The following is a 23,725-nucleotide window of genomic DNA, read 5'->3' as shown; positions in this document are numbered from 1 at the left end:
AGAAGACTCCCCAAGTGGGAGAGTACAAAAAGAAGAAGATGAAGGTGAAGAAGATGAAGGAGAATCGAAGGAGAATCAGAAGAAGGAAGAGAGATGTGTTTCTCACCATTGATCCAGTTGGAGGGGGGCTGGTACTGGAAGCCGATGAGGTGGCAGCCGCTCACCTTCGTCGCCTCGTAGCCCTGTGCCTCCGGGTACACCACATGAGACCCCTCCAGCCCCTGCTCTCCGAACCCGCCACCGCCACCAACCACCACCACCGCCACTACCGCAAGCAAATCTCTTCCCATGGCCCTCACAAAACCACCCTCCCTTCCCATCTCTCCTTCTCCTCCCCCCGGCTTTAATAGAAACGAGAACAAAGACCTTCAATTGCATGTCCAAAGTGGCCATGTAGTCACATCCCATGCAGGAGACATGATAGGAATAATACGTTGGATTCCCACAACCCCCCCCCCCCCAGCCAATGAGGAATACTGAATCCTTCAATTTCCCAGGGGATTTTCCGTTTTAAGAAAAGCACAGCCAAACCGTAATTTTGGCATAAAGTAGGGGGAGATTAGATAAGGGAATTGAGCTGGGAGAGTGGGCAGCGAGGGATGGATGTGGGCTTTGGCTCTTTTGCATTAATGGGCTCTGGTGGGTTGTTCTCCCGGAACTCTTCCAGTAAATCGTTAATGGGCCGGGCCCGTAATGACTCGATCGTCGCCCGGCTCGGCAGGTTGGGCTCCCACTTCTCCGGCGTCTCCCCCGTCGGCTTATAATCCTGATACCACGAGATCATGAGCTTTGATTAGCTGCAATCAAAGTTAATTATACAGGATTGCGCCGGCGCTGACCTGGTACTTCTCCCGGAAGGTCTTCTCCGATCCTCGGCGGATCTCAGATTCCCCGGCAGAGTGCTCCTCCTGTAGTCTCTCCAGCAGGCCCTCGTTGACTTTTACCGACGACGCGATTCTCGAGGTCTTGCCGCGCCAGCACTCGAACGTGGCTGCAGATTCGGAGAATTTTGGTCAAAAGTCAATGTGTTGACTGGTTGTTGGGATTTTGATTTCACCTTGGAAGTGAGCGAGGATGTCTTCGCTGCCCTTTGCCGCGTCTTCTTCGGCTGAGCGCCGGGTGGAGGCGATCTCGAGTGCATGCTGACCGTTGTTCTCGACGCTGGCTCTGCATTGAACCCCACAAGTCAACTTGCTGACCAATCGAAGGCGAGGGAGGAAACCCTATAGAGGACTAGTAGGAACAGAGGACGAATGACAGGGAGTCATCCGTCTCGTCCCATTCCGTCATCCATCACACCAGTGGACAGATGACTGTTTTCTTTTAAATATAGGTGGACATATGACTGTACAAAGTCATTTCCGTCATTAGTCATCTGTCATTTATACGGGATGCAGAGAGACATCAGTATCATCCCAGTCTGTCACACCCGTGGACAGATTGATGGACACAGTCATTCCATCATTAGTCATCTGTCATCCATCCAAGATGAAGGACTAAGTCAATTCCGTCAATAGTCATCTGTTCTTCGTCTCAAACGAATGACTGAAAGGGACTGATGACGGAGTAGTGTATATGATGAAATGTGGACGGATGATGGTAGAGACGGCAACAAATCCCCAGTATGGATTACTGAACAGATGGCCATTCAGTTCTGTAACCGTTATTTGTCGTCAGTCCTCAATCCCTGACTAAAAGAAAAATACCTGATGATCTCCTCCAAGGCCGTCACATGTTGTGTGCCCGTCGCGTTTACAGACACACTTGTCTCCTTCCAGTGGTTGGAAGCAGCTCCAATGGCATCAACGCTGCTCAACATTTATGACTCAAGTCATCATACAATCATTATTGATAGAGAGACAGAAGGAAAGAAGAAATAAAGGAAAAGAAAGAAAAGGGAGACCAGTTATGGCAGAAGGAAACAATAAATCATCATCATTGCCAGTGTGGGAGAGAGAGTGGGATGAAACTAAACAAAATTAGAAGCAAGCGTTTGGGGGTAAAAAGGCAATAATGCGCCTCAAACCATATGAGTGTATTTTGGAAAAGAAAGAGAGAAATCTGCATCAAAAAATGTTTTGAGCTTTTATCAAAATATTCAAAATAAGCGTCAAAATATGTATCAAATGAGATTTTTTTGAAACAAAAAAACAAGTTATCAGCATCATCAAATGTATTTTTCCGAAACAAAAAATGTGAGAAATCAGCGTCATCAAATGTATTTTTTGGAAAAAAAGAAGCAAGAAAATCTGCATCAAAAGATGGGATGAGAAAATTTTAGGTGGAAGAAGAGAGAAAAAGTGTACGCACCAGTTCTGAAGCATAACCTCCATGCGGCAATGCTTGGCTGCAGAAAAATCAGCGCCCTCTCTAAAATCACCATCGGCCGCGGCGCAGAGTTCTTCCCACTTCCTCTTTGCATCATTCGTGATCCGCCTGATCGACGAGTTGTGCGCATCAAGAGCAGCTTTGTTCTCCACAGCCGCCACCTCCAGACCGCATAACCTGCCAGACACCTGTAAATAAAATCTCAGTTAAACTCCATAATCAAAAAAATCGCAATTTTAACCAAAAAAAAATTATTATCTACTGCACAAATCACTAGTCACACTGACCAGCTCCATTTGCCTAGACATGTGGCCAGAGACCAGGCTGCTGACTTCTGCCAAGAGCTTCTCCGTCTCGGCCTTGGATTGCTCCTGACATTAATATGAATTGCACATTTAGTAAAAAGTTCTAGGGTATGACGGAGAAGATATTTCACAATATTTTTGAACCTCGAAGGCCTTCTGAAAGTCTGTAATGTGTTTTCCTTGCGCGCCCTGCATCAGATTCATGTCATTGTAGAATTTTTGAGATTCATCACCAAGCGACGAGAAGACGCCGAGGATGAAGTCTGATGTATCCTTTGACTGCTGTAAACTGCCCTGAAACCTCTGAAAGCCACAAGAAAACGCATGGTTTAAGATAATTTCCTAGAAAATAATGTTGAATATGCTGAAATGAAAATTGTTCATAACGAGAGCCAACTTCTCGGAGCTCCTGAGCAAATCGTGCAATCTCCGCTCTGTGACTCAACAGCATCTCTTGAATTTTGCCGAATAGCTGGTCAGATTTCTTTTCGCCTGAAGCCAGCAACTGATAAACACCACACATAGAATAAGCTTATTACACGATTGCAGCTTAAAATGAATTGATTTAGTAATAAATGTATTAATGAAGGATAGACCTCTTCAAGAGAGGAATGGTGGGCAGAGATCGAAGAAGAAATTTGATCCAAACTCCCGTCAGAGTTGGCCTTGTGCAACTGGACAATGTTGTGAATTGTTTCGATGTGAGAAATGTACACAGCTCTAGAAGCTGCCACTTTCTCTGCTAGCTCGGCAGATGACTGCGTCAAAAAATAAAATGAGATCCAAATTTTGATAGAATTTATATATTTTATACAAGCGACCAATACCTTTTCTTGAGATTCTACACAAGACTTGCAGATCTCTTCAACAGTGTCAAGCTGTTCCTTTTGCCGGGTAATGTAAGAGGAAAGAATGTCTCCTAGTGCCCTAACCTTCTCCTCCAAATCTAACTGGAAGCTGTTTACAATTAACCGGTTCTCCGAGTTCAACTGGTCTTCTCTGTCTGCAATATCATTGATAGCAACAATAAATTATAGAGCTAAAGTTTAAAATAAATAATCCTATACTTGCCCATCTTTAAATAGAGTGACGCATTATCCTGCATTGATTTCTCCAAGTCAGATCGCAAGACGCAAGCCTGATTCGTCAGCGCAGCTTCTGCCGTGTCAAATCAAGAAGTCGAAAACTTGAGAAGAAACTCTAAAAGACAGCTCTGAAGAAATTTAAAAAATCATATCAAACGAACCAGACTTCCTTTGCTCGGAGATGATAAACTCTTTCTCCTTCAAGATGTACTGGCAATGCTTCAAGTCATCTTTTGTCGCCGCAAGCATCTTACTAGTGTTATCAAGATTTTTCTGGAAAGGTTTTCCTTTTTCATTAACTGGTGCAAGATAAGAGCTACTTTAACTCATCAGCTGACCATATTCCGGGAATCTCACCTCTGTTGCAGCAAGCTTCTTGGTGAGCTCCGTGCATTGATGAATCTCAGAATCGTATTTTTCTTGCAGGTCACTTATTTGCTGTAAAGTTAAACTTCATTCAGCAAGCATCATTTGGTGAAGTACGGGTAAGATTTGATATCGACCTTAAATTATTGTGAATGTTTAAATGAAGAAAGTTACATCACCTTTTGATAGGTTTCTATGGTGGCGTTCATTTGCTCTATTTGTTCTGCCATTGCCTTCAGGAATACATAAAAAATAATTCCAGCATCATATATCACACAGTTGAAAAACAATTTCTGTAACTACATTTATAGCCATCACTACCTTTCTTTCAGCTTCTTCTTGCTGGTAACGCTCCTTGGGAATGTAAACTCCCACTTTCTCTCGCGCAGCATAAACCTCTGGTTGAAAGGTACTCAAGTAAGTGATAATGCACGCACATCGGATGAAGAATGGAGGACTCGAAAACTTCACTTGCCTGCTTTCAGCCGATCAATCTCCCCGTAAAGGTCCTTGATCAACGTAGATTTCATCATTTTCTGGTTCACCTGTACGGAGCAGATTCCACTATTAGTCCTGAGCATCATTTCTTAATCCTTACGTTAAATTCCAGTTGGTCCAAAAGAAAGGATAAATTCTGAGCATGGCTCCCACGATTGCTTTTTATTCATAGTAGATCTCACATAACACGCATGCCTCACATAATAAAAATCAAATTTTCCATCTCATAATTGAAACAAATCTTATATTATCCAACAGTCAAAGGTATATGTCATCCAAGAACACACCTCAGGTCTGTTTTTGATATTTTTCGCCCTGTGAGCATAGTCCAATGTACTAAGGGTCTCCTCAAGACAGTGAACGGACGGAGAAACAGTAGCAATAATACATGTCTTCGTCTTCCCTCCCAGGGAGTCTCGCAGCAAACGAGTCAGTTTGCTATCCCTGTAAGATATTAGAGTTCAGTTGGCCGAATAGGCATAAGCAAACTTACTTGCAGTTGATAGCCTTAACCTGTAAGGCACATGCCCAAGATGCTCAACAAGTGCGGTAATAACGCGACCCAAGGTAAGTAGACTCTTATTGATTTCTCCTGCTTCTCTTGCACGGCCCTAAAATTGAAGAAGATGAGAGAAGATGAAGAGGACAGAAAGGAGTCTGAAAATGCATAACTGATATAATCCAGCGGGAACGTATCAATTACTATGGATTAAGTTTGACGTAAAAATAAGTTTTTTCTGTTTATAATCCACTTCTGTGATATGGTTCCTCTGAGCCTGGGGAAGACAATTAATATATAAAACACCCAATGCAATCATCAATCAGCCTCCGAAACTGATCAGACGGGAAAACTCCTCTTTTGTTCTCAGAAAAAGGCCACTACAATTTCTTTCAGCTTACACAAGAGGAAAATATAGATCCAAATAATCGCTAGAAAGTGTTACCTCCCTTGCGCCAGACCGAGATATATTCTCTGAGCCCGCAAGATCAACAAGATTTAACTTTCCACATTTGATAAGCTCTTCACCCTCTGGTGTGGCCTCCTTAATATGGATAGTAATCGAAAATAGAGAATGTGATCGGCTGAAAAAAGGAAATGAACCCATGAAAAAAATTCACAGAAATATTCACGATTAAAAAGTAAATAACATCCCACAAAACAATGACCTTGATTGCTTGTTCAAAAGCGTCTCAGCAGTCCTCCGTTTTGCAGAACCTCTTTCCAAAAGGCTGAAAATTTCGCTAGCATTTGTCACAATCTCTTCCTCGAGCCCTCGAACAAGAACACCCCCTTTCCCATCTTCCATAAGTGGCAGGGGTTTCTTCTGCTTGTCATCCAGGGCAAGTTTTGAAAGTTCTTCGGGAGCTAACAGATCGGTGATTTCTTCGTTGTACAGCTCAAGGAATGTAACCTTAACACTGTACTCGGCCTGCTGACTTTCTAATGTGTCAAATATCTGTTTAACTGCCCTGGGTATTACACCCGCACCTGGAGGCAACTTCCCATTCGGACCCGCCTGCCAAAAACAATGTCATGTACTGCGAAGAGTAAAGAGAGAAGAAATTAAGGGTTAAAGATCAGTATGTGACTTCTGATTACCTTTGTCTTTTTGCAATCCCCTTCCATTGTATATGTTTTTCCGGTCCCAGTCTGACCATAAGCAAAAATAGTGCAGTTGAAACCCTCAAGCACTTCATTTACAATTGGAATAACAGCTTGGTCGTACAGGTCTCTCTGCTGAGCTGAAGGACCAAATACCTGAGCACAATTTAAAAACCAACTCGATAAAATCAGTTGTATAATGCTAACACAAGACAGTCTTGGAGAATATGATAATAAATATCACATAATTACAATTACATAAAAAATAAAAATACTATTTTTTTAAAGTAAAATAAAAACACTAATCACATTGATTTGAGTATAGTTCACGAACAGCTTGTCCAGAATCAACACCAATTATTTTTAACGAACACGAAGGTTTTCCTTGTCAAGATTTCACAAATGAACCACAAAAGTTCAGCGCTGTTGTGCATCCATATCTGTAATGATTGCAACCAGAAAACAGTAGAAGGGAGTAAAAGAGGTTTACGTCATGATGAAAATATATGCACGATATTGTTATCCCAAAATTGAAGAAAATAAATTGTTAGGAATCGTTTAGCACACAATCCAAGATTTTTTTGTTTCTTACGATTTTATGCTTTGACCTATGATTATTGATTTCCCAATATCCAAAATTTTATGTTTATTATCAATGCAAAGTCTGCAGCGGAATGGTGGACTCAAAATAAAGAAATGAGCTGAATAAGGGCAATCGGCACTTCACATGAACTAAAAGATCTCGTAAGAAAATTTCAAAGAGGAATATCCACATAAAATAGCTTAGAGCTACTACATCTCTCGAATATCAGCGTAAAATTTTATCTACATTTCTTTGACACAATGACGAAATGAACCCCACTGGGCATTTTGAGGAGTATGTCTGCTCAACCTTCAGCACAACAGGACAAAATCAAACTTAATAAATAAGAACGCCAAAGAATCAGAAACTAAAGGGAAGCCGAATAAGAATGCAAGGATTAAAGGAACACACAACAGTCGAGAAGTTGTGGATCTGAGCATTAGACATGGCGAATGGTCAGAACATAGAAAGTAAAAAAATCAACGATGCGACGATCTATGTCTTCTACTTTTCTCTTAAGAGAAATTAAATCCTTGATAATGACATACGTGGGAGATAACTATATGTAACGAAATCCGAAGCTCTGGAATTTAGCATCAATAACGTTCGCCTAAACCTAAATAAGAGAGCAAAAATGACCCAGAATAAAAGGAATTGGAAACCTTGTCAAATGTGAAAACCCTGTCGATTTGCTTGCCAGCAATAGTCTGCGAAACAGCGACCTCTCTCTGGAACTCGTTACAAGTCACCACTTGGGGAGCATTGTTTCTGATCTCATCGTCGCTGAATGGCCTGATACAAAGAAAACACCTTGAATTACGAAAACAGAACAAATCTACAGTTTGCAAAAGAAGAACAAGTACTAGATCAAAAATCTTCCAAAAAAACAAACAAAAACAAAAATATTCCCAAAAACACGACCACATCGAAGATCAAAACCCAACCCAGGAAACAAAAACTGGAGAAAAACGGAGTGGCAACGATTTTACCTGCATCGGAGGAGCACCTGGACGTTCACCGCCTTCTCTTTGTCATGCCGCTGAGAAGACATCTCACAGAGACGACGGCTGATGAGAGAGAAACACCCACACACACACAAAATCCTCTCTCTCTCTCTCTAACTCTCTCTCTATCTACCTCTATCTCTCTCTAACTCTCTCTCTATCTACCTCTATCTCTCTCTAACTCTCTCTCTCTCGCTCTTTCGATATCACCTGGTCGATTATGTTCTTTGGAGCGGGACTCGGGGCCAGGGGGCCAAATTTGAATTCGACGGTGATATCAGGAGGGCGAATCCTGACCGTAGGATGTATCGCGATCTTGCGCACGAAAATTGACAAGACTGGCCTTTCGAGTGGGTCTAAATTGGGCCAGGCCCAGCAGTTCGATGCCCATTGTCATGTTAAATTTTCGAAATCCTTTAGTCTTTAGAGTGTGCTCTCTCTCTCTCTCTCTCTCTCTCTCTCTCTCTCTCTCTCTCTCTCTCTCTCTCTCTCTCTCTCTCTCTCTCTCTCTCTCTCTCTCTCTCTCTCTCTCTCTCTCTCTCTCTCTCTCTCTCTCTCTCTCTCTCTCTCTCTCTCTCTCTCTATCTCTCTCTCTCTCTCTCTCTCTCTCTCTCTCTCTCTCTCTCTCTCTCTCTCTCTCTCTCTCTCTCTCTCTCTCTCTCTCTCTCTCTCTCTCTCTCTCTCTCTCTCTCTCTCTCTCTCTCTCTCTCTCTCTCTGTTTCTCTTTCTCTGGTGCCACCTAGCCAACGTTACCCCCTGCGAAATATGAAATGTCAGTCGACCATATTTTTAGAGAAACATGGTTTCATGTGCTTCTCATATTTTTAGAGAGCGATGCATGAAAAGCTAGAAAGAGAGGGAGAGGAGGAGGAGAGAGGAGGAGGATAGAGCGAGAACTAGAGAGAGAGACTGAGAGAGAGAGAGAGAAGGAGAGAGGGGAGAGGGCGAGAACGAGAGAGAGAGAGAGAGAGAGAAAGAGAGAGAAAGAGGGAGAGGGCGAGAACGAGAGAGAGGGCGAGAACGAGAGAGAGAGAGAGAGAGAGAGAGAGAGAGAGAGGGAGAGGGAGAGAGAGAGCGAGAGAGAGAGAGAGAGGAGAGGAAGGAGAGGAGAGGAGAGAGGAGAGAGAGGCGAGAATGAGAGAGTGAGAGAGACTGAGATAAGGGTATACGATGCGGATATCAAAAACCGATATCCGCATCCGAAATCCGGTACCGTCATCTGTCCCCCTAAGACAGGAGACGGATGCCGGTATCGGACGGATACCGATATCGGATATCGGCACTGTAGCAACCGATATCCGGTATCTGGATATCGGAAAAATGGATACCGGAAAATTCATTTCTGGTATCCGGTTCAGCATCCATCCCGATACCGGTATCCGATACCGGCATCAGGACGGGCAAACACTACCTTTAGAGTGTCCTCTCTCTCTCTCTCTCTCTCTCTCTCTCTCTCTCTCTCTCTCTCTCTCTCTCTCTCTCTCTCTCTCTCTCTCTCTCTCTCCCTCTCTCTCTCTGTTTCTCTGTCTCTCTATGTCTCTCTCTCTCTCCCCCTCCCTCTCTCTACCTGTCTCCCTCTCTCTCTCTGTCTCTCTCTCTCTATGACTCTGTCTCTCTGTCTCTCTGTCTCTCTCTCTCTCTCTGTCGGTCTCTCTGTCTCTCTCTCTCTGTCCCTCTCTCTGTCTCTCTCTCTTTGTCTCTCTCTCTCACTCTCTATCTCTCGCTCTCAATCTCTCTCTATCTCACTCTCTATCTCTCACTATATATATATATCTTACTCTATATATATATCTATCTCAGTCCATATATATATATCCTTCTCCTCTCACTCTATCTATATATCTCTCTATCCTCTCTCTCTATCTCTTTCTATATATCTCTCTCATCTCCTCTTTCTCTATCTATTTCCTTTTTCTTCTCTCTCTATCTCTCTCTCCTCCCCTCTCTCCTTCTATCTCTCTCTTTCTCTCTGTCTCCTCCACTTCTCTCCTTCTCTATATCTCTCTCTCATCCCCTCTCTCCTTCTGTCTCTCTCTTTCTCTATGTCTCCTCCTCTTCTCTCCTTCTCTATCTCTCTCTATCTCTCTCCCTCTCTCTCTCTCTATCTATCTGTATATATCTATCTCTCTCTCTCTCCTTACTCTCTTTCTCTTCCCCTCACTCTCTTTCTCTTCTCCTCTATCTCCTCTCATTTCATATATCTCTCCTCACTCTCTTTTTGTTTCCCTCTCTCTCTTCTCATCTCCTCTATGTCTCCTCACTCTCTTTATGTTCCCCTCTCTCTCTTCTCGTCTCCTCTGTCTCTCCTCCTCGCCTCTATATCTATCTATGTCCATCTCCCTCTCCCTCTCTCACGTTGATGTGAAATATGTAGGTCATTTGCCCTTTCTCCCTTCTTCCCCATTTATCCCTTTCTCCCAGTTTGTTTTGGCTTTTTATTTCTTTCTTTCTCTAGTTTTAACCTTAGTTTTCCCACTCTAGTTTTCTCGCTCCTCACTCGGCAACTTTCTTTTCCACATATTTGACTTTTCCCAAAATCTCTCTCTCTCTCTCTCTCTCTCTCTCTCTCTCTCTCTCTCTCTCTCTCTCTCTCTCTCTCTCTCTCTCTCTCTCTCTCTCTCTCTCTCTCTCTCTCTCTCTCTCTCTCTCTCTCTCTCTCTCTCTCTCTCTCTTAAAATCATTCCACGATCTGCTTGACCCTTTTCACTTACAACATCACTCTCATGTTTCTCTCTGCCCCCTCTCTTAATCATACATGTTTCATTGTATTTTGTTTTTTTGTAAATGAAAGTTTTTCCCTTTTAGAGAAGGTTATCGTACCACCTATATTAACACTTTTTTGCTGGACGTTTCTTAGAAGAATAGTAATATTATGATGGTAACGAAAGCAAAAGTGATCATAACGATAACAGCAATCATCACTTGTTTTCTTCATTGACCAACTCCTCTCAGTTCCCTCTACCTTTCATCAATATCTTGTTTAATTCCCTCATCCTCTTCAACATTTTATCCTTACCATCATCAAAATTGTATTCACGTCTCACCCCACACTTAAATTCCTCCTCTCATTTTTCGCCCATCTTCATATGTTGATCTCTTCTCTTATCTTATCCCATCTCGTCACTTTATATTCATCCATTCTCTTCCACCCTCTCCATGCTAGACATGATCATCTTCTGTCAGTAATTCAGTACTTTCACTACAATAAAACATCCTAACCATCCACCCATAATCTTTTATTTCCATGTATTATCATATCTTGTATATCATTGTTGTATTATCTTCCTTCATATCTGTTTCCCACGCCTTCCATTTTCCTCTCGTTCCTTTTTACAAAGCTGCATATCAATGCCAATCAAGGGCTTTTCAGTATTAGAATAACCAAGTTGTTGACTCCCTTCTCTGAAGTACCTTGTGACATCTTAATTTTGATGTAATTGTTGGCTAATGATAATGACTGATTTTCTCTTGTCGGTTTTCTAGTATTGTGGTTCCCTGTGTCCTTAACTTTCACTAGATAGTCTTGTACCATCTTATTATATTAAATTAGAGACATCTGAATCATTCCCTTGGTTTTCATGGGTTCAAGTCCTGCCTTGAGGGATTAAACCTGTTGAGGTCACCCTTGAAGAACATATTACAGGATATCTATTGATACTTTCACAAATCCTCATGTTTGCGCTGCATTAGTTACTATCAAACCCAACATGGTCATAAGATATGCATGTTAAATATATAGTTACAGACTCTCTTGCTTTTATTTTTCTTTTAGGTCGCCTCCTTCAGCCTTTATTCTCGCCACTACCTTCCCTTCACATTTCCCTTATTAAAGGAGTCACTGTTTCATTTCTTATTTATTTCCAAAGTTCTAATCTTCATCTCTGCAGAACAATTTATTAAACTCGTAACAAAGCTTGACAACATCATTACAGATTGACCTACATTTTTATATCCCTGTAGGTCAGGATACTCAGAAGTTCACTCTCCATTTTACCTCCTATTTTGTCTATTTTTATTATTTTCATCCCAAAAATTAGGCATTATTATGTCAATTACCTTTGACTAAATTAAAATGATGTAAATCAAGTCTCTCTAGGTATATGAGTTCAAGGTGATCATTAACTTGCAATATAATGCTTTGTTGGTACATGAAACATGCGATTTAACATCTTATTTGAAGGACAGCAACATCCTACATTATTTTAATACATTCATGATTAATTATAACTTAGATGGAAATATTAAATGGTGTAAGACCATCCTATTTTTGTGGGTTTTCCTTGGTAATATAAAGTCAAATTTATTCTCTCAACATTATATAATGGGAGAGTTTGATGACTTTGACATGCATGTGAGCCCACTCTCATGAGATCTAACCTATTTGGGCCATAAGAGTTCACATAGCAGCAATATGTGGACTATGATGGCCTTTGGAGCATCTAGCCCGCATAAGTAGAGCTATTTAAAACCCCACTACGAACTTTACCAACCCATGTGGACCCTCGAGGGTGTTAGGTTTTCCACCACATAGGTGTTGCACCAACATCCAACCACATGATGACACTACGGTTGCCACAACAGCTTGCAGCAAGCCTTCTTGACCCTCCTGGTCAACTTCACCTTTACCCTCTTAACACGTGTCTAGTTGGGATATACTTTCTTCCAATGATTCCTCTTAGCTCGATGTCAAAGAGAACGACAGGTCCCCTCTAAGAGATATAGGGCAACACCAGGCATCTCAAACCCTTTGACATCTCCATCTTCTATGTGAGGGAATCTAGACTAATGGGTCCATAAATAAGAGATAAATGATTGATTTCAATAACTGGGATGGCACATTTGACTTCCTTGAATAACTCATGGATCACTTTGGATACATGTGAACAAATAACCTCCATAAAGTGTACAAACTACTTCAAAACGGCACGATGGAAAATTTGATTTCCATTTTTAAGAAGTTGGTAAGTGACCTTAGTTGGATTCATCCATAAACTATGCTGGCCATGTTTCACTTGATGCTCTCCCCGAGCATAAGTAGTAAGGTTGAATGGTACTACTTTCTGACTGCTTGGATGGATCTCCTTCACGGATGATCCCCCCAAAACTGTGAGAGATGTTACACCTGCTGTTTCTGCTATAGCAGTCCCTACCCAGCCACATTGGACACAATCATATGCAATTCAGCTTGGATTGGATACCAATGTCATCACAATCAGGGGTTTTGCTACCCTTGTAATGAGAATTTTACCCAGGTCATCTATGTAAAAAGACTCCCATTGTTCAATAAGAGGCTGACCCACAAGAGATGAAAATATTATTTCTAAGAAGTCACTTTACAAATTATTGTATCCACTTGAATCTGGTCATGATATCCATCTAAACACTTCCCTCGTGTGATTGGTACCTTACTTGGATGTGAAGTATTAGCCCTTCTTTTACTTTTTAGTACCAAAAGATGTGCACAAATAATTATTGTTTTCTTGGTCTTCGCAATCACTTTTATTGTGATTTTAATCATGTATTTTTATATTTGTCCCCATCACCGTGCAGAATAAAAAATAGTTTGTGTCAGTCAATCGTTAGTTGTTAAGGCATCCTGATTTGCACTACATGATTGGTAGCCATTCAATCGAATCGAATGACACCATGTAAATAAGGCGGGAAAATAAGACCTAGTATCAATAAATAGTCCCCATAAAATATTTTTGAAGTCATAAATAAATATTTTTTCTGACTCCATATATATACTGTCAAAATTTTCATCAAAAATATATTCCAACTTAGAAAGTTATTTTCTTTAAGAATATGATGTCATAAAAATCCTTAAAAACACCAATAAATCGAGAAAAAAATCAGAAATATCACTATAAGATAGATTTAATAATTTTATGCTCGATAAAACATAAAAAAGTGATTTAGTGCATAAAACATGTAAACTATATAGTATTAATGTAATTCTTTATCGTCAACAAGACCATTATCCCCTTCAATTGTGATGCTAGACAAGTTGCTTGAGGAGCTCCACATGGCATATGTTTTCTCAAAGCTTGACTTGAGGTTAGGTTATCACCAGATCTAGATGAAAATCAAGGTTTTTCCAATATATACTTTGCACTCACTCATTCTACTATGAGCATGTGGTAATGTTGTCCAGCCTTTCTAATGCTATAAGCGTCTTCCAAACTCCTATGAATCAAATACTCAAGCCACATCTCTTGAAAATTTGTGGAAGTCTTTACCAACAATATCCTCCTTTATAGCTGGACTCATGATAAACTTGCACATCACCTCAAGTTGGCAATGACCATCCTCAAATCCCACCAATTGTGTATTACTGCAATACCGTCTATATGTTCATGTAATAAATGAATTTTCTTCCAACACTCCATGGATTATATTGGACGTTAAATATTAGCAATGCGAGTCGCTACTAGCACACCCAATATCACTTCCGTACAAGTTGGTCTCCCTTGTGCACACTTTATCTCATTGAGGATGATTGGGTACTACCGACACTTCATCAAATAGTATGCCTCCCTATTTGAGCTATTGACAAAGCTTCTGAAAAGGGTTTTTTTGGGAAGGACCAAGCCTAAAAGCCCTTCCATGCTCTAAATGTGGTCAGGCTAAGTACTATTGCCATAATCTTTCCATTTTTTAACGAGAGCTTCATCATTAATAGAAATATATGTGGCCAGAAAGTCAATCACAAAATCCATATCTCGTCCATGTTCATCGATAGAAAATATTCATTATAGTGCAGGTGTGATGCTTAAAATAAATCGATGAATACATGATCGTACTTAGTAAATTATGATGAGATTGTAATAAATAGATCAATAATTTTTAAACATGTGTTCTAAATATTCATATTTGAAGAATACTCAAGAAGGCATCAAAGTATTCAGACAAAATAACACTATCAAGCCTCACTCATATGATGAGTATGGTCAGTCCCGTAGCCATTAGTGCAGAGACACTAAGGATAGATAGTGGGTGCTCTTTAGTGGAAAGAGTTCACTAAATTGATGTGTATGAATCCCTGAATGGTATCATACCAAATTGCCAATCAGGTTGATTCACGTCACGGTTGTCTATGTGATCCTTAGACTTGAGGCACCAAAGACATCTCGTGCACGGACAATTGTACTTTGACTATGACCTACATGTCCCTAATCATGAGATTCTAAATAGTCTTAGTTTAGGTGTATCAACAAGCTTACATAGATAATTGAGTGGTCAAGATGTGATTGTCCACCATCAGTATAAGAGGTGATAGATCAAGGAAGACGATGCGATGAAGTCCTAGGCCAAGGTAGTGAAATATAGGAGAAGATTTCTCCGATGATTTCAAAATGCATCAGTACTAACTCATATGACCAATTAGGGTTTGACAGTTAACCATAACCTAAGTCATCCTAGGAATGTCAAGTGGATGAGGGACTATACATACAAGGTAACCAATGATGAACATGTTCCATGAATGAGTCAATACATACTCCTTTGTATCTTTTAGAGCATGAGGTGCAGCTTGGCACCACACGTGTTGGAGACTCAACCTATCGATTGGTTTAAATCGATCCAACGTAATTTAGTCGTATGATGATACAATTAATTAATTTGAAAGGCCAATACAGGTTATTGCGTCGCTCAATTAGTTAATTAGACAGATGCGTGGGCCTAGACAGTCACACGCAAATGATCTTTTGAATGACGGAAGATATACTAAAGTTTGGGGGGCTTTTATGAAAATACCCCTTAATATAAATAGGGGAAGACCCTTTACGAAATTTACCCATGCCAGAATTGTTCAGGGCCCTTCTGCTTCTTCTCCCTTCTCCCCATGACTTCGCTCCATACTCGATGCAATCAAGACGGTGTAACGACGACAATAGAGATTGAATGGGGCTCATAAAAAGGGAGGATATCTGATGTGCCGAGGATCTTGTAGATACTTCTAGAGGCTGCACACATGAGCAGCTCCACGCAACTCCTTCAATATTCATTGATATTGAATTGTGATACATGCTGATGTACGTTGTTTCTTGATTTTAATGGTATTGTTACGATTTCATTATGAGTCTTCTACTGCATGGAATTATCGTGTTCTTCCATCTCAATGCCTCTAGAACCCAACAATCATTACCTCATATTTCATCCTTTCATCATTCAAACAAATCAACAACCTCCTCGAGCAATTGACAAGTCCAAGATTAAGATCACCACTTTTTAGTCAAGCACATGGGGTACTTCTACAAAAAAATGTTAGTTGTTGGAAACATGTAGTTGAACTCTCAATCACCATCCAACACTAACGGTTCTATTGTAGTCACCAACTGGCAATCACAATGGGAGGAATTGTACGCTGGACCGTTATGTGGCCTAGAAGCCAATTTCTTATTCAACATCTCATTCAATATTCATTGATACGATATATTCATATTAATGCATTATTGATGTATCTAAATGAAGTAAATTTAATGACGAAGTGAATTAAGAAATATCATAATACAATGATCATTAGTTGATGGGGGACCATCCTACTTTGAAGACCCGGTCACTCCAGCTCGTCATGCTAAGGCTCATGCACAAAACCCAGCCTTTAGAGTATCCGACCAAGTCAACGTGCCACAAAGGTTTGATGTTATCTTTCCATACATTTTCCTTTTTTAGTAGGCCTTGTATGTCGGCTGCGTCTATGTTTGTTTTTTGTTTGTTCGCACGTGTTTGGGCCGCTATACGGACCTACACATTTTTGTGTGTGTGAGCTCGAGTGTGTGCATGTTAGTTGGTATATCTCCTATTAGGGGGCCCTAGGTTCTTTTAATCGGGCCTTCTTCCCTTTATTTCTAGGGGCGAAGGCCCATATTTACCCCTATAAGAGGGAGGGCACACATAAGAAGGAAAGAGGAGGATGTGATAAAAGAAAATATGAATTTTGTTGGTTTTTCCTTTCAATTTAGGTGTTTTTAGTTATTTTTTAAGGTTTTCACCATATTTACGATAATGCATCTACAAAATTGATTAAAAAAAAAAAACCCTAAGTTTGATTGCCGAAAACTGCCACTGCTTTCGTTGGAGCTCTGCCGCCGCTGCCTATCAGTGCCTAGCCCGCGGTCGCCCGCGTAACCCCGTGGCTGTCTACGCCGCCCAAAGGCTGCATGCACAACCCAATGGCCGCCTGCGCCACTCGGCAATTGCCGCTTCTCCTACGGCCTCCCACATGCTCCCATGGGCCCCCCTTCTAAAGCCTCTCGCAGCCCCTGTGGTCCCTATGCTGCCACCCGCATATGCTCAGCCGTCTCCCCCGGTCGCTCTACAACCTCCTACGGCCTCCTACGGCGTCCCAACGTCTCTCGCGGCCGCTCTGTGACTACTCCGCAGCTTCCCGCAGCTGCCCCTACGACCTTATTGCAGCTGCCTGCAACTATTTGTGTCGCTCCCGCGGCCACGCACAGCCGCATGTGCCGCTCCCGCGACCGCCTGCCTGCCGACGCTGTGCGCCATGACTTGCATGAATCGTGCTGTGTCGCCACCACGCCACTGCACCGTGCCACCGCCGCGTTGCCGCATACTGCCGCCACCGCGCCACTCTACAGCCGCACCCTGTCGTTGGTGCCCGACCATGCCACAACGTCCTGCCATCATAGAGTGTTGACGCTATGGTTCCATCATGCCGCCAAGCCGTACTGCCACGCCCGTCCGTCGCCACATTGACGTGCTGCTATTGTGCCATGCTGCTGCCGTTCTGATGCACTGTCGCGCCCCGTCGCCGTTGCATCCTGTTGTCATTTCACCTTGCCGCCGTCGCTACCTGTCGCACTAACCACTGTGCCCTTTGTCGTGCCTATCACTGCGTCCGTCGTCATGCCCGCCGCCGTGCCTAATTGCGCCAGAGCACATACTTGCACCGTCATTGCAACTATGTTCTGCTCATCATCAGCTTTTGTCGAATCATGCATTGCCCGTGCCCACCACAACTAGTATGCTTATAAACTTTTACTCGGCGTTATTTTATTTCTTTCAGTGCCTCCGAACATTTTCTCCACCGTTGGGGGTAGGTTAGTGATAGATAGGAGTACATTAGTGAGAATATGATTTTATCTGTACGGTCTTGGTTGGCGCGTCGAGCGGTACACACAAGAACGACAGTAGTCGTATTCACACCATCAACCCTCAACCATCGTCCAATCATCGGGAGCCTAGTGGCATTCCCAGGTCACGCTTACTGTAACCAAAGTGTCGTTGATGCACGTCGACACCAGATTTATACTTCTCATGGATTTTATTGCCGCATTATCATTAGCATTACATCAGCATTATTCATCTTTACTACATGACATGACTGCCCCCTTCCATGTGGTGTAACACGAGCCATTTTATCCCAGCAAGTCGTCGTGTTACATCATTAGTCTTTAAATATGTGCTCTAAATATTGTGACTCAAAGACAAATAAAAAGGACATCAAAATATCTAGAAAGGAAGCAATGTCTAATCCCTTTCATATGATGAGTGCAGTATATCTAATAGTTATTAGTGTGGAGAAATCACAAATTGATAGTTGGTGATCTTTGGGAAAAGATTTCACCAAATTCATCAAGGTATCAATGGTGATGTTAAATTGCATATATTTTTCATTATATAGTGGAAATCATTGGATCAATGGTTTGGTCAGCATCGATGGAGGTATGGTGTGTGCCACCATGATCTGAATACCATGAGATGGATGAGCCTTCACAAGTAAATACAAGTGCAGAATATTAACATCTACAGTATATAATCAAAATTTTGAGCTTCCTCCCAAAAAGCATAAGTACTATAGTATTTGTTAGATGGAATGAAGTCCTAAGGTTAATACTTTGAAAATTTTCTCTTATAGCATTTTTTCATTAAAAAATGTGATGATCATTCATTAAAACTATAACAATATCAACCTCCAAAACTATTGATGAAGGAAAATTGTGTAATAAATTTTTGTGTTGTCAACTTGCCTACAATCAAATAAAATTGAATACATATGTAAACTCACTCGAATGCATAGTTAGACTAAGGTCATCTCCATAGGGGTTGGCCTTTAGAGATGTATTTAATAAATAGGTTATTAGTTAACAAGCAGTAATAATCATACTAAAGATAATGAGCATAAGAAGAAATGAGTAGGTAGTAAGTAGAGATAATATTATGTTAATAAGAGAGCTAGATTGTAGAGAATATCAGATATTGTATTTGTATATTTTATAGATGCTACATATAATAAAGAAGTGATATACAAAATATTATATTCAAGGATGATATTAATATAGGTAGTGAAGAGTAAGGATCTAAGGAAATAAAATGTGAGGAGCCACTCAAGAGGAGTAATTATTTTAATAAGAGTATAGAAGAAGAAGAAGAAGAAGAAGAAGAAGAAGAAGAAGAAGAAGAAGAAGGAGAAAAGAGTAGAGATTTGGTAGCTAGGAGGAGAATATGTACTAATCTAATTACACATGACTAAGTAAATAGCTAGATGGATATAAAGAGATATTAAGAGAGGATAACAAGACTCACAAGGGTGATAAGAAGGGTACATGTGTTTAGTAGCAAGAATATACTGGTCGGATATGACTCATATAGGTTTAATAGTTACTATATAGTTGTGTATATATACTTGTGTATTTTTTTACATTTTTCAGGGTTGATTTTGGGGGTTAGAGGGGCATTGTAGTCAAACACCAGAGAGGTGTTCGTCAAAATGCACAAAAGAGATCGGGATACGAGATATCTATATTTTTATATGTTTTATGTAACAAACGGGACGTTAATATATGGTTCTATAAAACACTTGGGAGATGTTCAACGGAATGCTTAAACGAGATCACGATATGAAATTTTAATAAAATCCACCTTGATGATCAATATAAATCACTGAAATCAAATTGAAGACGTTCTTCACACAATTGCAGCAAGAAAGAATGGGCAGCTTATTGGATTCCGCCCTGAATTGAGGAACATGGTTGGTGTCACCGATTGCCACTGCCTAGCCTTGGTGTGCATCTTCCCCTTTTCCTCTCTCCCTTTCTGGCACATAATCAACACTCCCTTGCTCTTCCTTGAAGCTTTCCTGAGTATTCTCAGCCGCCTGGAGCTGTCACAATGTCATTGTTTGCTTCAAATCTCGGAAGGGACCTCTGCCCCACTGTCTTCGTTCATGTGATGGGAGATAAAGAAAAATAGATCCCCCAATCTCCCTTTAAGGGGTTGAGAGGGGTTCTCTTGACCCCTGAAAGAATAAGGCTTGATCCAAAGGCCACAAAAAAAATTAAGTATAAGTAATAATTGTGTGTTAGTTGATTAAGTTATACCTGAAATTATCTATGCCTGAAATTACACCTAAAAGTTTATTAAACAAGGCACACACTCCATAATGAAACTAGCAGTAATTATGGTATGTATTCCATAATGAAATTCATATTATCTATTTGTAAGGACTGTCTTACACAGAGTATTACACATTTTCAGATAGTGGTAAAGTGATACTACTTTACAAGATGATAATTTGGGATTTGATTTAACCAAAGTTATCTCACAATTTGCATGCATATCTCATCTCAAGTACGCACAATATAATAATTAGTGAGTCATGATGAAAAATAGACAGGTCTTGTTGCATCATTGTTATAAAGGTTCAGAAAAAAGTTAGTTGTCCGAGGCTAATGATTCCCATCTCTCAACACTCCATAACAGAACTCCTTGACAAGGGACACAACTAATAATTACACTTAAAATGTCATACAGAAACCAAGACTTGGTGAAGCATAGATAATTTCAGGTATAATTTAATCAATAGAATTACTACTAATACTAAATTGCAATTAATGCCACCAAAAAAAATTAAAAACAAAAACAATAGATTACAGTTAAAATCTCTTGTCGTTGACTCATCTCCAACCAGACTTCACTCCCCATGTTTATTTGTACATTCACGTTAAGCTTTGTTCCTGAAGAGGATTGATTCATGCTTTCCCTAATGTAATAAAAAAATAAATTATTCTCCTCAAATCAATATCTCAACAAAAACTTTCAATGAAAACAAATGATAATTAACATCACAATATAAATATTTCTTCAACCATCCATGTTTTTATTCAGGTGTTATCAATTCCTATGGCATCATAAAATACATATTGGGATTATGGGATGAACACAATTTTATCAAATATGAAAAATTAAATAAAATAAAAATTAAAAATTGAATTTTTCGCAGTTACTTTTGTAATATTTAGATTTTAATTTCCACAAAACATGTAGAGATATTTCAAAATGAACTATATACAATCAAAACAGTATAACCTAGATTTAGGAATTTCAATTCTTAATAATCCATACTATAGATCTGTTTCTTTTACAAGGCATCACCAGATACTTGGGATCACATGATGGAGGGTACTTTTTGCATTCCTTTTCTCCCCAACGCTAAATTCTAATTATGGCAGTATGGCTGTGAATAGAAGACAAGAAAGTTATCCATTAATTTTTTGGTTCCAAAATAATTTTTATGTCTCTCCTTGATTATTTTTTCCACTGGAGTATACATACACGCCTCTCAATTTGGAGAATTTTATGGAACATTAGTTATTTTCACTTTCTAAACGAGCTAGGCTACTTTTTCTTTAATGACAGAAAAGGGCTTCAATCTGCTGCCTAAATGGATTTTTTTCCCCAAGTGATATCCTACATGTAAATGCGGGGGGATCAGTTGTTAAAGTATATAAAAAAACAATGAAAAAATTGGCTACCAGAAGTTTCTCCATCCCAGTTGAAAAATCCAAACTTTCCTCTTCAAGCTCCAACGTAATGAGACAAATATTTATTATGTTTCCATACATGTCCATTTCATTTTTAAAATTTTTTTTCCTTGCCACAGTTTACTTCCTTACATTGACCCTATTTCAAAGCTCTCAGAAAATGAGTTTCCCTATTCCTATGTGTAAACTATACCTTTTGGCATATAAAAGTAGTGAAAATGTGGCATATATATAAGATCTCTTCCCTTGCTGGGCCCAAAAAAAGAGCAAAATTAGCCCATTATCTCTTGTCGGTTATTAATTATCAAACGGCCCTTTAGAGTTTAGAGCGTGGGCTAGAATAGAAAGAGGTTGGAGAGAAGGAAATCGAGAGATGGCGTCTTCTTCAATCTTGAAAGCAGCGGCGGAGAGGATCGCTCCGGCCGCTCGGCGGCAGGCCATCACCATCACGGACGCCGCTGCAGAGAGAATTCGATATCTCCTCGGCCTCCGCCATCGCAACTTTCTCAAGCTCGGCGTCAAGGCCAGAGGCTGCAACGGCTTGTCCTACACCCTAAACTACGCAGGTAGGTTGCTCCCTGGCTCTAGATCCTCGAAATTTCATCTGGGTTTTTCTCCGTTTCGTTAATTCGCTTCTGGGTTAATCTGTGGAAATTCTCCGTTTCGGTTTAGAGGGCGATGGTATCGAGGGAATCCTCGTAGTTATAAAATTTTGTTGAAATTGTTCCGTTTGTTTTTTTTGGGGTAAATACCCTTGAAATTTTTGTTTGAATTATCTCTTGATTCAATTTGTTTTAATATGAAACCAGGAATTACACTATTTTTGAATTTGCTTAATTTTAGCGATCAGTTTTGTTCGCGTAATCTTGTTCATATTCATTTGATCCTCGTCCAATTATTGAGGAATTTCGCGCGAATACACCTACACTGCTGGTTCTTTCTAATTACTTTTTCACCTAGTTCGGGTTCAACGATGAAGATGAGGAGCGGATACACCTATCCCTTGATTCTAATTACTTTCTAATTACTTTATCATCGTCATTGTCATTCCCGTTTCCAAGATTTGTCATCCATCATCATTGTCATTGCCAAATCTCATCATCTTCGTCGTATTGAGCTTGGATGAATGGCGATGACGATTTATTATCATTGATGATAATCTCTTTTTAACATCTACAGTTTGCTATCTTGATAAATGAATTTAACATTAAATTGGGCAAGTGATGCGTGCTGTCTGACTGGGCTTTGTTTCAGACGAGAAGGGAAAATTTGACGAGCTGGTGGATGATAAAGGTGTCAAGATTCTAATTGATCCAAAGGCATTGATGCATGTTGTCGGAACCCAGATGGATTTTGTGGATGACACACTCAGGTGGGCACATCAATTAACATTAGGGAACTCTTTCCCAACATTTATTGAAATTTTCAGAATTAAATAGTATCTGCATGGCTGCAGATCAGAGTTTGTGTTTATTAACCCAAACTCAAAAGGCCAATGCGGCTGTGGAGAGTCATTTATGACGTCAGGCAGTTCATCTTCAAGTCCAGCGTCTGGGAAGGAAATATAGAAGAAAACATGACAGCAGAATTCTTGTTGGTTGCATCACAAACTGATTGCATTCTTTTGTCCAGAAGCCAGATTTAGCTCGCTATGTGTTAATTATGATCAAGAGAGAGAGAGACAAAAAAGGGAGGAGGATACAGCTTAATGTGACGGAGAAGGAAGAGCCTCAATCTCAATCTTGCTGCAGGTTTGTGCGAGCTTTGTATTAAAAACTGATTAATCCATGTATATTTTTTTTGTGATGAATTGGGCGCTTATTGGCTGCTCATGACGACTGACATGGAGTACCTGTGTAACATGTTCATGGAAATTGTCATCTGTTAAATTCCTTAATTATGGTTATCCTTGTTAATATAACTTGGTGTTAATGAAATTTAAATTGTGGATTCAAAATGCGAGGTTTATACACCACATTACTAGTGCCGTCTTGCATATCCACCACATGATTAGTTTGTTTTTTGGTTTTGAAAATTGTATTTTTTTCATTTTTTGAATCCGAATTCATTTTGTTTTCATGCGTGAAACATCATGTCAAGTTTTTTCTGTTCATAAAAGGTTGAAAACTGGTTCCTTAACACCTAGGAAAGGTATTCACGTTCACACAA

At 40.2% G+C, this 23,725-nt stretch overlaps 2 protein-coding genes across 2 annotated transcripts; one reads left to right on the top strand and one right to left on the bottom strand.

The window, feature by feature from the left end:
- Positions 1–472: 472 nt before the first annotated feature.
- Positions 473–8,002, bottom strand: LOC144705806 (P-loop containing nucleoside triphosphate hydrolases superfamily protein). The gene is made up of 23 exons (XM_078578631.1): positions 7,758–8,002; positions 7,431–7,560; positions 6,183–6,341; positions 5,750–6,099; positions 5,527–5,665; positions 5,096–5,193; positions 4,870–5,026; positions 4,560–4,629; positions 4,406–4,482; positions 4,264–4,317; positions 4,076–4,156; positions 3,880–3,991; positions 3,701–3,791; positions 3,461–3,632; positions 3,230–3,391; positions 3,031–3,138; positions 2,778–2,936; positions 2,616–2,699; positions 2,311–2,516; positions 1,707–1,808; positions 1,058–1,167; positions 840–991; positions 473–766 (listed from the first exon to the last, which is right to left on the bottom strand). The coding sequence occupies exons 1-23, from the start codon at positions 7,817–7,819 to the stop codon at positions 560–562; spliced, it is 3,042 nt and encodes a 1,013-aa protein (XP_078434757.1). The 5' UTR covers positions 7,820–8,002; the 3' UTR covers positions 473–559.
- Positions 8,003–21,875: 13,873 nt separating this feature from the next.
- Positions 21,876–23,398, top strand: LOC144706059 (iron-sulfur assembly protein IscA-like 1, mitochondrial). Its single transcript, XM_078578934.1, has 3 exons — positions 21,876–22,122; positions 22,811–22,928; positions 23,013–23,398. Exons 1-3 carry the CDS (start codon positions 21,930–21,932, stop codon positions 23,122–23,124), a joined length of 423 nt encoding a protein of 140 aa, XP_078435060.1. The 5' UTR covers positions 21,876–21,929; the 3' UTR covers positions 23,125–23,398.
- The last annotated feature ends 327 nt before the right edge of the window (positions 23,399–23,725 follow it).

Source organism: Wolffia australiana, chromosome 7 (assembly GCF_029677425.1).
Source record: "Wolffia australiana isolate 7733 chromosome 7, ASM2967742v1".
Classification (NCBI taxonomy): domain Eukaryota; kingdom Viridiplantae; phylum Streptophyta; class Magnoliopsida; order Alismatales; family Araceae; genus Wolffia; species Wolffia australiana.
Note: the sequence above shows the minus strand (reverse complement) of the source record. Positions and strands in the feature narration are given on the sequence as shown.